General features: G+C 37.0%; 1 protein-coding gene across 7 annotated transcripts in view; it reads left to right on the forward strand.

The window, feature by feature from the left end:
• Positions 1-12,583, forward strand: part of MPDZ (multiple PDZ domain crumbs cell polarity complex component) — a 170,091-nt gene extending 157,508 nt beyond the window's left edge. For all 7 annotated transcript variants that reach the window (XM_047767639.1, XM_047767642.1, XM_047767645.1 and 4 more), the window contains 8 exons: positions 2,946-3,032; positions 3,949-4,039; positions 4,921-4,964; positions 5,763-5,885; positions 7,249-7,353; positions 7,921-8,033; positions 9,126-9,249; positions 11,215-12,583. In XM_047767639.1, the coding sequence (XP_047623595.1) occupies positions 2,946-3,032; positions 3,949-4,039; positions 4,921-4,964; positions 5,763-5,885; positions 7,249-7,353; positions 7,921-8,033; positions 9,126-9,249; positions 11,215-11,361 (834 nt within the window). In that variant the 3' untranslated portion in view covers positions 11,362-12,583. The remainder of the gene's footprint in view (positions 1-2,945; positions 3,033-3,948; positions 4,040-4,920; positions 4,965-5,762; positions 5,886-7,248; positions 7,354-7,920; positions 8,034-9,125; positions 9,250-11,214) is intronic.
• The last annotated feature ends 367 nt before the right edge of the window (positions 12,584-12,950 follow it).

The following is a 12,950-nucleotide window of genomic DNA, read 5'->3' on the forward strand; positions in this document are numbered from 1 at the left end:
ATCTTTATATTTCCCCAGAGATGAATAATGTAGAAGAAAGATTTACCCTTTTGAACCATAGAAGAGAATGCTTGGTTCACATCTTATTCTGATTCAAAACTATTTATTTAAAGTTTGTCTTTTAAAATCATATTTGGGAGTTCCACTTGTGGCTCAGCAGTAATGGAGCCTACTAGTATCCATGAGGACTCAGGTTTGATCCCGGCCCTACTTAGCAGGTTAAGGACCCAGTGTTGCCATAATAAGCTCCTTTGAAAGTCACAGATGTGGCTCGTATCCTGCACTGCTCTGGCTGTGGCGTAGGCTTGCAGCTGCAGCTTCAATTCAACCCATAGTCTGGGAACTTCCATGTGCCTTGGGTGAAAAAAAAAAAAAAATGTAATTGGATGGGAGTTCCTGCTTTGGCACAGCAAGTTAAGGATCCAGCATTGTCTCTGTGGTGACACAAGTTTGATCCCTGGCCCAGCACTGTGGGTTAAAGATCCAGCATTTGATTCCTGACCCAGAAATGTCCATATATGGTAGGTGCTTCCATAAAAGACAAAAAAAATTGTAGTTGAATGGGTCATCCTTATGAAATTAAGGTGATTTAATGCAAATTTACTAGCAGTACCTTCATCAGTTATTATAGTTGTAATTTCAGTAATTATAAGGCACCCATCCCAAGGTGTCATTGCTAGGCTTAAGCACATTTTACTTTATGAATTGTATTTCTTTTTTTTTTTTGTCTTTTTGCTATTTCTTGGGCCGCCCCTGCGGCATATGGAGGTTCCCAGGCTAGGGGTGGAATCGGAGCCATTGCCACCCGCCTACGCCAGAGCCACAGCAACGCGGGATCCGAGCCGCGTCTGCGACCTACACCACAGCTCACGGCAACGCCGGATCGTTAACCCACTGAGCAAGGGCAGGGACTGAACCCGCAACCTCATGGTTCCTAGTCGGATTCGTTAACCACTGCACCACGACGGGAAGTCCTGAAATGTAGTTCCTTTAAAGTAAACTCTCCATGAAGAATCATTTTCTGATTAGAAAGGCAGATCCAGTCTCATTTTAAAAATAAATTATAAAATATAAATTAGTCACTTAAAAATACAACTCTTAGCACTTTAGGTATGTTTCCTACTGGGAAATATTCCAGTTTCCTGAGGGTATTTGTGTCTTGTAAATAGATAAAGCAGTGCTTATCTCATTGCTTTTCCTTTACCTAACATGTAATTTTATGACCTGAAATATAGTTCAGTGCTGACTAGAAGTTGGTCACCATCAGTACCCATGTGATGTAGCACATATTAAAGGACACGAGCCTTCATGTCAGTGTCCACCAGCAGTAGAAGTGTCAGAGCTCTCACATGCTGGTGGGAAGCCTCGTCAGTGGCTAAACTTTATGGAGTGATTTTCAAGTGAGCTTCTTGTTATTAACCTCTGCGGTTTGCATAGGATCTGGTATGTGCATAAACACTTAGTTATTAATAAGACACATTTAGGAGTTCCTGTTGTGGCTCAGCAGTTACGAACTCAACTAGTATCCATGAGGATGTGGGTTCGATCCCTGGCCCTGCTTGGTGGGTTAAGGATCCAGCATTGCCATGAGCTGTGGTGTAGGTTGCACACGCAGCTCTGAGTGCATTGCTGTGACTGTGGCGTAGGCCAGCAGCTGCAGCTTCAATTCATAGACCCCTAGCCTGTGAACCTCCATATGCCATGGTTGCACCCCTAAAAAGACAAAAAAAAGAAAAAGGGGGAAAAAAGCACATTTAAAATCTATCATTTCTTATTATTAGAGTTATCAATTTCCAAAAAATAGATTAGAATTCTTTAAGAAGTAGCTGTCTTTTGGAGATAAATTTAAAATGATAGTTAATTCTGTAAAATAGATGACTCTCAAAGACATTAAAGGAGACATCCAGAAAATAACATAAATAGTTTTAGAACCAGTTAAACCACCATTTAAACACCCAGTTTGGCAGTACATACAGAGAGCCTTAAATATTTGTATAAGTTTGTTATTTGTAGCTGCTGCTTCCTGTTGTTTTGATTTAGTAATCCTTCATTTAAAAATCTTGCATGCATAATGCTCAGTACACAAAATTCTTCATATATGTAAGGTTCATTGCAATGTTGTTTGTAGTAATAGAAACACCGGAAGCAGCAGTTGACAGTACTGCTCTGTGCTAGACACTTTCATAAGCGTTGTATGTAGATTATTATAACAGCCTTTAATGGTCTCCATTTTTAAAAATGCAGAGTTAAAGACTTGTCAAGATAGATCTCTATTAAGGTCACACAGCTAGTAAATCACATAGTCTGGATTGAAACCAGTGTATCTGATGCCAAAAAGCCTGGGTTCTCAAATACCTCATTGCGTTGCTTCTGCTTTAGACTGTATAGCATTTCTTGCATGTCTATGATTTATTCATAAAGAGCCACAGAGAAATTGTCTTCATTTCTTGTTTTGTGTTAATAACAACAGGGCTTATTTAAGTATAGTATAGTAAATCTATGCAGGTACAGTGTTGGTGGCAGAGCACTTACTCAGTCATCTGCTGGCGAGAGCCAAATGAACTGTTGCAGTAGTGGTAGTTTTATTTATTTATTTATTTATTTATTTATTTATTTTTTAATCTGAGTTGTTTGTTTCTTCTAGCCTATTTAAATTGATGTTTCATGAGATAATTGCTCAGTTTCCCTTTGCCTCGGGATACATAGTCTCCATGTAAAACATGAGGTAGTTAGACTCTTGGTGTTGCTGCCACAGCTTGTTAAAATTTTTGCTCGTTTTAATGTTTTCAAAAAGCCTCTTTCCACAAAGGATTGGAACGATCTTTGCCTATAGAAATTCCAAAAGGGAAATGCCCTTCAAAAACCCAGTCTCAAAGAGTTAAATGTAATCCTAAAGCTGACTAGCGTTTTATTTGAACATTTCTGTAAAACAACTTTTCCCCTAGTGTTCCCTAGGCACAGTAACCTTGGAAGTTGGAAGAGTCAAAGCTGGTCCATTCCATTCTGAAAGGAGGCCTTCTCAAAGCAGCCAGGTGGGTGGCTATGGGATTCATCAGGGTGGTGCAGTCCACAGGTCAAATAGAACTCAAAGGTGGCCCTGACTTTGGGTCTGTCCAGGGTTCTGTACACAGGCCTGGCCCTCTGGCTGCTTGCAGAGCCGCTGAGGTACAGAGTTTGAGATAGGCAAGAGCAGGAGATGAGAGTGGACAGGAAATCAAGGTGTGGCCCTTGAATAGTTGGTGAGTCATTCTAAGGAGCATTCTTCTTCTCTGACATGAATCTTTTTCCATAATCTCAAAATTAACCAGTTAATACAAATAAGCCTAACAAGATGATATATTTTTAAAGTATTTGGTAACAAGCATGTATCAACCAATATTCAACTGAAAATATCCCATGTAGGGGAACTGTGGAAGCTCACCACAATGTATAAAAATTTGGTGTGAGGTAGCGGGAGTCTTTGGCAAGCCCCTCCCCAGTCTAGCCTTCTGATAACAGAAGCCCATTTTTATTGGCCTGTCGTTAAAGACCCCTTAGTTATCCCTTGATAACTGCCATTAGTTTCCTGTTGACTGGCACTATTTCTACAGTTTTTGTTTAAGTCCCTATCTATGTACAAATTTTTAGTTTAAATTTAGAGAAGGTTAACTCTAGTGAGATTATTTTCTAAATCTAGTGAGAAAATCTGCTAAAATTTTAGGTAGGTTGGAGTCAGTTGCATCCATTCTTTTACCTTCAGTTTATTCATGTCATTGGGTAAATTCTTTCTTAAAAAGAAAAAAAATCAGTGGAAACTGTTTATATTGCCCTTCAAATTATCAAATGCAGCTTTTGCTTAACAGATATTCTTCTGTAGGTGCACTAAAAGAATTCTGAAATAAGTGGTATTGGAGTGGGGGTGTATTATTACATCCAAAGCTTTCTAAAACAACTGTTATGTATTTGTAGATGAGTGAAGGCAGCCTGTCATCATTTACTTTTCCACTTTCGGGCTCCAGTACATCTGAGTCACTGGAAAGTAGCTCAAAGAAGAATGCATGTAAGATTGGTTTGAAATTTTAAGCATGACTTACTGGTTTGAATTTTGACCGTCAATGCTGATTTTTTTCCCTGTTTTACTCTGAAGCTCTCTTTCCTCTAAATCATCCCAATCCTAATACAGGTGCAAAAATGAGTGCCAGCAGAAATTTGGAACAGCATGAAATGATGCCTATGGTGGCATTTCCCATTTGATGTTTTCCCTATGTGATATTCTAAACATTAGAAGCAAGATTCTAATGTTTCTTACAAACAGATTGGTATATTTGATTTTTATTCCCTTTCTCTATTTGATGTAACACTAATACCTCAAAAGATGCCATTAAGTGAAGCCTTCTTTCCATGAAGATTGCAAAAATTTTGATTGAGAAAATTAATATGATCCTCCTGTGTTTTAATTACATGAAATCATGATGCAGAGGGTTTTTTTGGCTTGGAGCGTTGGTTGAAAGTTGTTCAAATTGAAGAAACTAACCATATGGCAGTCTCTGTTTGCAATGTGACTAATATTCTAGAAATTTAGGCCCTTAAGTCCATGGATTCTTTTTAATGCTTCCACGACTTTATTCCTCTCAGCTGTGCACATGTGCCTTTTTATCCAAAGCACATCCTGTCCTTGACTCATTCAAAGTGGATTATGCAGTTGTATAAGCAATGCTTGAAATAAGAAGGGAAAAAATGGGATGGTGTGTGGATATGGCCAACTGGGAGTCCCCGTGTAAGACAGATTTAATCATGTGTGCTAATAACTTTGAGCACCCCCTTAACAAAAAATTAGAGTATCCCGTTTAGTCTCATCTAGCTCTAGACATCAACTAAAGTCTAAACTGACATTAAAAATGCTTTAATAACAATATTTAATCTTTTTTTTTCCCCTTACAGTAGCATCTGAAATACAGGGATTAAGAACAGTTGAAATTAAAAAGGTAACTTAGAAGAGAGAAAAAAACGTAAACTGTTGACTCCAGAGGTGTCTGCATATGTGTTTTCCTGTTACTGCCTTACTATTTTATAGTTCTATCAGATAAAATATGTATCATACACAGATAGGGCATAATGCAGTCTTTGCTGAATTTCCTTGTTGGAAAAATCGTTGTTGATACATCCTTTATTGCCAAAAATGGTATCAGTCCAGCCCCACACAAAAGAACACCAGTCTTCTCTCACTTCTCATACTGATAAGTAAGACTTTGGCTTCAGCAGACATTTCCTGTTACTTGAAACAGATTCCTCTGACAGCCATGCACAACAGAGAAAATAAAAGCAGATTTATGCGCCAAGCACTCTTGCAGACACTGCATGCCATCATCATCATGTTATAGTCACTGCGTAGAGGCATGGTAATCTGTCCACTTTGTCCGTGAAGATCTAGAGATTCCTTGAGAGCAGTGGATTTGTTCCACATCCTACCATTTATAAGTGTGGGCCTTTTAACACAGGTTTGTTTCTCTGGTTCCTTTTTACTTCATCAGTTAATTTGCTTTTCTTCAGTCCGGATAACATGATTTCCATTTAGCCAGTTTTGATCTGTTTTACTTCCTGAACAGATGGTTATTTTTCTAAATCACATTAGGACCTGTATCAAATGAAGTAATGCAATTTTCTTGGGCCTCATTTTCTACCATCTAGAAGATCAGAGTTAACTCTAGAATATTATGCCAAAGAAACCAAAAGCCAATTAAAAATAGCAGTTTGACCAAAATACTCTATCTGTTCAATGTCAGGGGCCTTCTGATTCACTGGGGATCAGCATTGCTGGAGGAGTGGGCAGCCCCCTTGGTGATGTTCCTATATTTATTGCAATGATGCACCCGAATGGAGTTGCAGCTCAGACCCAGAAACTCAGAGTAAGTTTTACTCATAGCCCGGGTAACCTTAGAAAATCTGTCAAAAGGTTTTTTAAACTATTTGAATCTGACCAGCTATTGCCAGCAGTTTGAAATGTCTGTATGAGCTTTTAAATCAGGTAATCTAGCCACAGCAGGGCTTGGTTTGAGTGAAAGATGAAGATGAATTCCTGTCATGGCTCAGCGTAAATGAATCTGTCTAGTATCCATGAGGATGCAGGTTTGATCCCTGGCCTCTTTCAGTGGGTTAAGGATCCAGCATTGTCATGGGCTGTGGTGTAGGTTGCAGACGGTACTTGGATCTGGCATTGCAGTGGCTGTGGCTTAGGCCATAGGCTACAGCTCCAATTGGACCCCTAACCTGGGAACCTCCATATGTGCAGGTGTGGCCCTAAAAAAAAAAAAAAGAGAATTTGCTGTCATATGCCAATTTGCAAATAAGTGAAATGAGAAGATTTACAGTTGCTTCTTATTATTTTCACTTGTTTGAAACCCTGTTGAAGAAGTTAAAAGAAAACAGTATTTTAAGAAAGTATTGCCAGAATTTAGTAAAATTTTTCTTGATGTGTTTTATTGGTTTAAATGCTGATTTAACTTTTATTAAATTTAAAATTATCATTTATGTTGTATTTGTTTATCAGTTTTATAGAATTAGGTCATATTTACATTAAAGTAACTGAATCTCTATGAAGTAAAATCTGTATGGCCTCATGCCTTAAAAATGGTCTCAAACAATAACCACAATTTAAAAAGTGTCTAAATCATAATGATTCACTCTCCTTTTGTTAAGTAAATTTATGACAGGCACTTAAAAACTGATTGTACTCATAGAACAGGAGTCAGAAAACTTTTCTATGAAGGACCAGATGAATATTTTAGGCTTTGAGAGACATACGTGTCTTTGTTGCAAGTACACAACTCTGCCCTGTGAAAGCAGCCAAATAATTGTGTCTTCTGCTAACCAGATTTTATTAACCAAAATAAGCGGTGGGCCAGTCTTGGCCTGTGAACTGTATAGTTTGCCAACCCTTGACTTAGAGTCCTAACTGATGTGTATTATAATGTCCAGAGAAATTCTGGTTTTGAAATGATAGCAGGTAAGTTGCTCTTGTAATAGGAAGTAATGTCTTACCCTGGAAAAATGAGAGAAAGGAAAAGCAGTTCCCTGCTCCTTGCCCCACAGATGATAAAACTCAGCCATTATGTGCAGCTTCTCTTTGTGGTTGCTGTGGCTTGGAAGTGGAGGCTCCTTGCTTCTATTTCTGTTGCTGACTAGCAGTATATAAATGACACGGACAGGACGGAAGGAAATCATCCCACTCCCAGGGCTGTGGCAGCAGATGGCTGTTTCTCTCCCTTGCAGGTTGGGGATAGGATTGTCACTATCTGTGGCACATCTACTGAGGGGATGACTCACACTCAAGCAGTTAACTTACTGAAAAATGCCCCTGGCTCCATAGAAATGCAGGTAAGATTTTTATCCCCACTCTTCAGAACATGGGTAGCTTGAGGGCACATGAGCTTTGATGTTAAAGCTGTAAAAATGATTAAATCCCCTGCTATTTCTTTCTTTATTACTATTTCCCTTAAACATAAACGATTACGTTGAGAGTTCCAGGAAAGGACGGAAGAAGCACATTCATGTCACATTTTATCCTGATGCATTTATTGTTTCATACTTAGGTAAGGGGGAAAAAATGAGGTCTTTAGCAGGAAATGATTAATTGCTGAAATTTTTAGTGGTGTGATTGGCTTATATTCTGAAGATCTTTAAAAATAATTACATGTGAGACTGTGTTTGAAAAGCATCAGAAAACTTGATAGAAATGAATAAGTAGATTATTCTTACTGTCAGCTCAAGAGGCCTCTGGGTCTTATGAAATTCCCTTCTCTAATTTTAATCATGTTAAAGAAATGATTAAGTGGACAATAAAATACACATTTTAATCCAAATGCCCTTTTGAAAGGAAAATTACTGATGTCTTCCTAGCCTCATGAGCACATGTTTTTCTTTTTATATTTCTGCTGTGTGCAGGTAGTTGCTGGAGGAGATGTGAGTGTGGTCACAGGTCACCAGCAGGAGCCTGTCACTTCTAGTCTGTCTTTCACTGGGCTGACATCAAGCAGTATATTTCAGGATGATGTAGGGTGAGCTCAGATACTGTGGTTTCCATGTCCCTACCACTAACATAAAAGTGAAATAATAGGAAATGAGGTATGAAATACAAAGACCAAGTGTTTCTAAATTCTTAAATAATTATGACATGGATTTAGCTTATCAGAGGTAGGTATATAGCTAGATAGATAGTCAGAACTCATGCATGCTTGCCACTTCTATTCCCATATTTTTGACTCATATTTTTGAGGAGAGATATTTAGTATTGGGATCAGTCTGCGGACTTGGGGTTTGGGATTGGCATATGCCCTCTGTGGTGTATGGAATGACTGGCCAATGGGGACCGGCTCTATAGCACAGGGGTCTCTACCAATATTCTATGATAATTTATATGGGAAAAGAATCTGGAAAGAATGGATAGCTGTACACATATAACTGAATCACTTTTTTGTACAGCACAAATTATCACAACCTTGTAAATCAATTATATTTCAATAAAACTTTAAAAAATTAAGAAGATACATTAATCAAAAAATTAAAAACATAATTCTAACACTGTATACTCATTTAATCATCCTTTTGATTAAAAAAACAAGTGCAAAAGAATTAGAATAGAGAGAGGAGAAGAGAGGATATTATTAGAATTTTTATGTAATTTGACACAGCTTTTATATTGCTTATCATCGATTTTTGTCTCTGAGCTTGAGAATACTGACGTTTATGACTGACTTCATCAGAGTCCTCAGCACATTAGCCTCTCGCTTTAAATAAACGAAAAAGAAGGAGCTATTCAGTGCAGTGAGAACATGCCAGGGATGTGTTAGGTTAAGGGTGCTGGACATGAGTAATAGGATTAGGGTATTAAGTTGGATTACATTAGATTATGTAAATTTAAGATAGGACCATGGACATGCACTGACAATTTAAGCATCCCCAAAATACCCATAATATAGTCATTGTCAGTAACAGAATTATACTAGCCCTGGGTGGAGTCAGATAACCTATAACTTGCAGATTCGTGGAGATACATACATATACTATGCACATATGTATATGTGTATAAACATATATGTGTATTTATATTTTAAAAATCTAAAATCTCTTTTTTCTTCGTTTTACTGTAGACCTCCTCAGTGTAAGTCTATTACACTGGACCGGGGACCAGATGGCTTAGGCTTCAGTATAGTAGGAGGATATGGTAGCCCTCATGGAGACTTACCCATTTATGTTAAAACAGTGTTTGCAAAGGTAAGCTTGCATATGTTAACCACCCTCTTCCCCTCTAAACATTCATTAACAGTGGTCAGCAGCTGGCTTATTAGTTTATGTCCTGAGGTAACGCCAAATGGTTAACAGTTGGTCATTTTCTTTGGGAACTCCCTACAGGAACAGGTCATTAAATGTTTTTGTCCATTTTGAGATTTAGTTATATTTAAAGGAAAACAGGCGCAAATTGAAATTGCATGGGCGCTCTTGACATATACATAAAACTATTAATGAAGTTTACTTAAAAGGGCTTGATTTTTTTTCCTTTGAAAACAAGTTGCATATGATTGAACATCTTTCAAAAATAGGACATTTTAATTATGTGTATGCTATAGAGCCCTGGTGTTTATTTTTCTTTGCATTTTTTTTGGTCATGAAATATAAAATAGACATTGAAAAGTACATAAAATGCATATGCAGAATAACGAATAGGTCATTTCTTTTGCAAATTTCATTTCATTGAATGAAATAGAATAATAACTACTAAAAAAATTTAAGAATATCCAGTAGTTCTATCACTACCACAGATTAGCTATTTGCAAAAGATTGAATAAAGAAAACTATTTGTATATAGTTGTGATCATATAGCATCCCATTCTAGGTTGAGAATATTTAGAAAACAAAGTTATTACATTGGTGAAGCTACTGAAATAATTTAAACATATAATTATTGTTAATTTATTGTTAAAGCAATTTTTTAGGAACTACAAAATTAAACAAAATTTCCTGAGGGAGAGAAATTCCCTTGTGGTGCAGTGGGTTAAGGATCTGGCATTGTCACTGCAGTGGTTGGGTCACTGGTGTGGCACAGGTTCAGTTCTTGACCTAGGAACTTCCATATGCTGTGGGGCAAAAAAAAAAAAAAATTTCCTGCAAGAGAAAAACCTGAATTCTCAAAACCTACAGTGCAAAGGAGCCAAAACTATATTAAACCTATCAAAAGATCTAATGCAGGAGTTTTAGATTAGTGCTGTGGTTCTTTAAAATGTACCTATAAAGGTTTCATTCTATTTTTTTTAAAAAAATATTTTTTAACCAACTTAAACTGCTGTATCTATAGCAGTCTAGCTATAGACTTAATTTATAAGATTTTTAAAGCCATTGGTATGTCCAAAAATACAAACAGCATTTGCAAGTAAATGGAAGAGTCATGCAGTCCTTTTCCTCAGTCTTGGAACGATTTGTTTAAGGCAGGCTAGTTAGAACATATTTTAAGAATTTCATCATGATGTATTCCTCATTAACTTTTCCATGTTTTTAATCTTATATTTAATTGCATAATTGCCTACTCTAAATATGCCTTAAGATGGGGTTATTTTACAGTGTATCTAGTTGTCATCATTTAGGGCACATAAGGCATATAAAGATGCCATCTACCCTTGGGAAGTAAAGAATCACACAGCTTAAGCAGCCTTTTCAAAGCCACAAAAAGAATTTGAATTGGAATCAATCAGCAGTTTGTGCCTTATCCTGCCCTTGTCAAAGTTCATGTGGGCTTTTGTGCTTCTGCAAACCTTTGGGTTTGGTGGCCCTATGCCCTTGTCCTATAAAACTGCTAGTCCTTTGTATTCTTTCCGTAGATCTTCTTTATAGGATAAAAAATCTTGGATTCTATGAAATCACTGCTATTAGGCATATTCCCAGATATTCTTTATTAATTTGAGTTTTCACCAACTGCTGTGCCTAACAGTCAAAAAACCATCCAGCTAATCTATTGACTGCTAAATTTTCACTCAAATTGGAATCTCAGTGCTAACACCATTTAGGAGAAAGGCTTCCTTTGTATCTGTTCATCATTGCTTAATGGCTGTGGAGAGCCCGTGGAGCATTGAGAACAGTGCTTGTGAACACGCAGAGCAATTTACATTCCTGTTTGAATCTTTTTCTGTTGTGTAGCTGCAGGGCAGCATTTTTTGAGACATAAACAAGCCTATTTAATTATTGCAGGGAGCAGCCTCGGAAGATGGGCGTCTGAAGAGGGGTGATCAGATCATTGCTGTCAACGGGCAGAGTCTAGAAGGGGTAACTCATGAAGAAGCTGTTGCCATCCTTAAGCGGACAAAAGGCACTGTCACTTTGATGGTTCTCTCCTGAATTTGCTGCTGGAGTTGAGCTACCTCAGCCCCTCTTATGCATCTGGTGGTGTAAAGAGAATGGAACCAGTCCTGTGGACTCTTCCCAGTCTGTGGTCATCTGGCTCTTCAAAACAGAAGGGAGGAAATAGCATTTAAGTTTGCTTTTCTACTGACAACAGTGCATCACTTTTCCTTTCTCCTTGTATTTTGTGATATAAACTCAAAGAAAAGGACTCTTGGCATGGGTAAATCCAGTCTTTCTTCCTGAAGGTATCTGATATTTCATAATCATGAGGGCAAAAATTAATATGTGTTCAACTGGTTTGTATAGAAAGAAAATTCAAAGCTAACCAAGGAGGAATGTCTTCATGAAATTAAAGTAAAAAAATGAAAATATAAAGAAGAAACCTGAAATTTATAAAAATCTTATTTTGTTAATCCACCTTGTCTCCCCAATTCTAACCAAAAAAAAAAGTTTTGCTGAAAATCTTTAAAAATACTTTTAATTACTTTCATTATTTAAAAAATTTTGAATCTTATTAAAAATCACATCTCCCCACCTCTAATATATACATACATAGTTTCCTTCCAAAATGGGCTTCAAGATTGAGTAACTAGCAAATACAGGAAGCACTGTCCCTAAGTCTGTAAAGAAACCATTTATTGCACAGCTTGATGGTCATTTTCATTTTTGACCTGTTGTAATATATTTTCATGTTTCTGTAAGTAAAATGATGCTGCTGTCTTGTATTGACTTTGGTTTGTCTAGAAGCAGCCATGCTTACTGTGGAGGAACATAGATGACTCTCCGAATTGTCAGTACTGGTTTAAGTGATGCAGCACTAAAAATGTGTCAGTGTGCTGTGCAATTGGTTTTCAATTAGTATTAATGACAGAAAAAAAAAAGCAATGCGTTAGTAATTATTTTGGTTGTATGCCATTAGTAAATTGATAGAAAACTTAAGGGGATTAACATAACTTCTTTTCATTGCTTTATATTAACATCGTATAATACAATAGTTTAAGGGAAACAGATGGAGCTGTTTATTGAGACAACTGGTGAGGAATTATCATGTGTTCATTCCCATTTTAGAGCGTGAAACTCCTACATTAGAATATATAAAGTCACTTTAAATATTATCTATATTTGTAACAAAAGTAGTGTACAGATATTTTATTACAGCACTTTTGTGTAAATGCAGAACTGAAGTGAATAAATAAGTTTCATGGCACACAAAAAAGACGCAGGCGTATTTTTTTGTTGTTGTTCTTTTTACTGGGGAAAAACTTTATTATATTCAAGATTTACAATTTAAAATTGGTTTTTATCATGTCTAACTGAACATATGGTGTCCATAGTTACGGCTAGAGGAACTTTGGACAACATCATTATGAAACGCTCAATGTGTTTTATGCCCAGAATTTTTACTAGTGCTAAAGATTCATAGACTCCTCATGGAGCAGAGGAAGATAAACAACATTGAAGAAAGAGAGGTGTCGTGCCTGTATGTGCTTTTCTGAGACGCTGTTAATGAAGCAATATTATAAGTTGTTCTTTAGAGTAGCCAAGAGCTAATTCACACAGAAGACGTCATTAGGAAAATTATT

Source organism: Phacochoerus africanus, chromosome 2, assembly GCF_016906955.1.
Source record: "Phacochoerus africanus isolate WHEZ1 chromosome 2, ROS_Pafr_v1, whole genome shotgun sequence".
Taxonomy (NCBI): domain Eukaryota; kingdom Metazoa; phylum Chordata; class Mammalia; order Artiodactyla; family Suidae; genus Phacochoerus; species Phacochoerus africanus.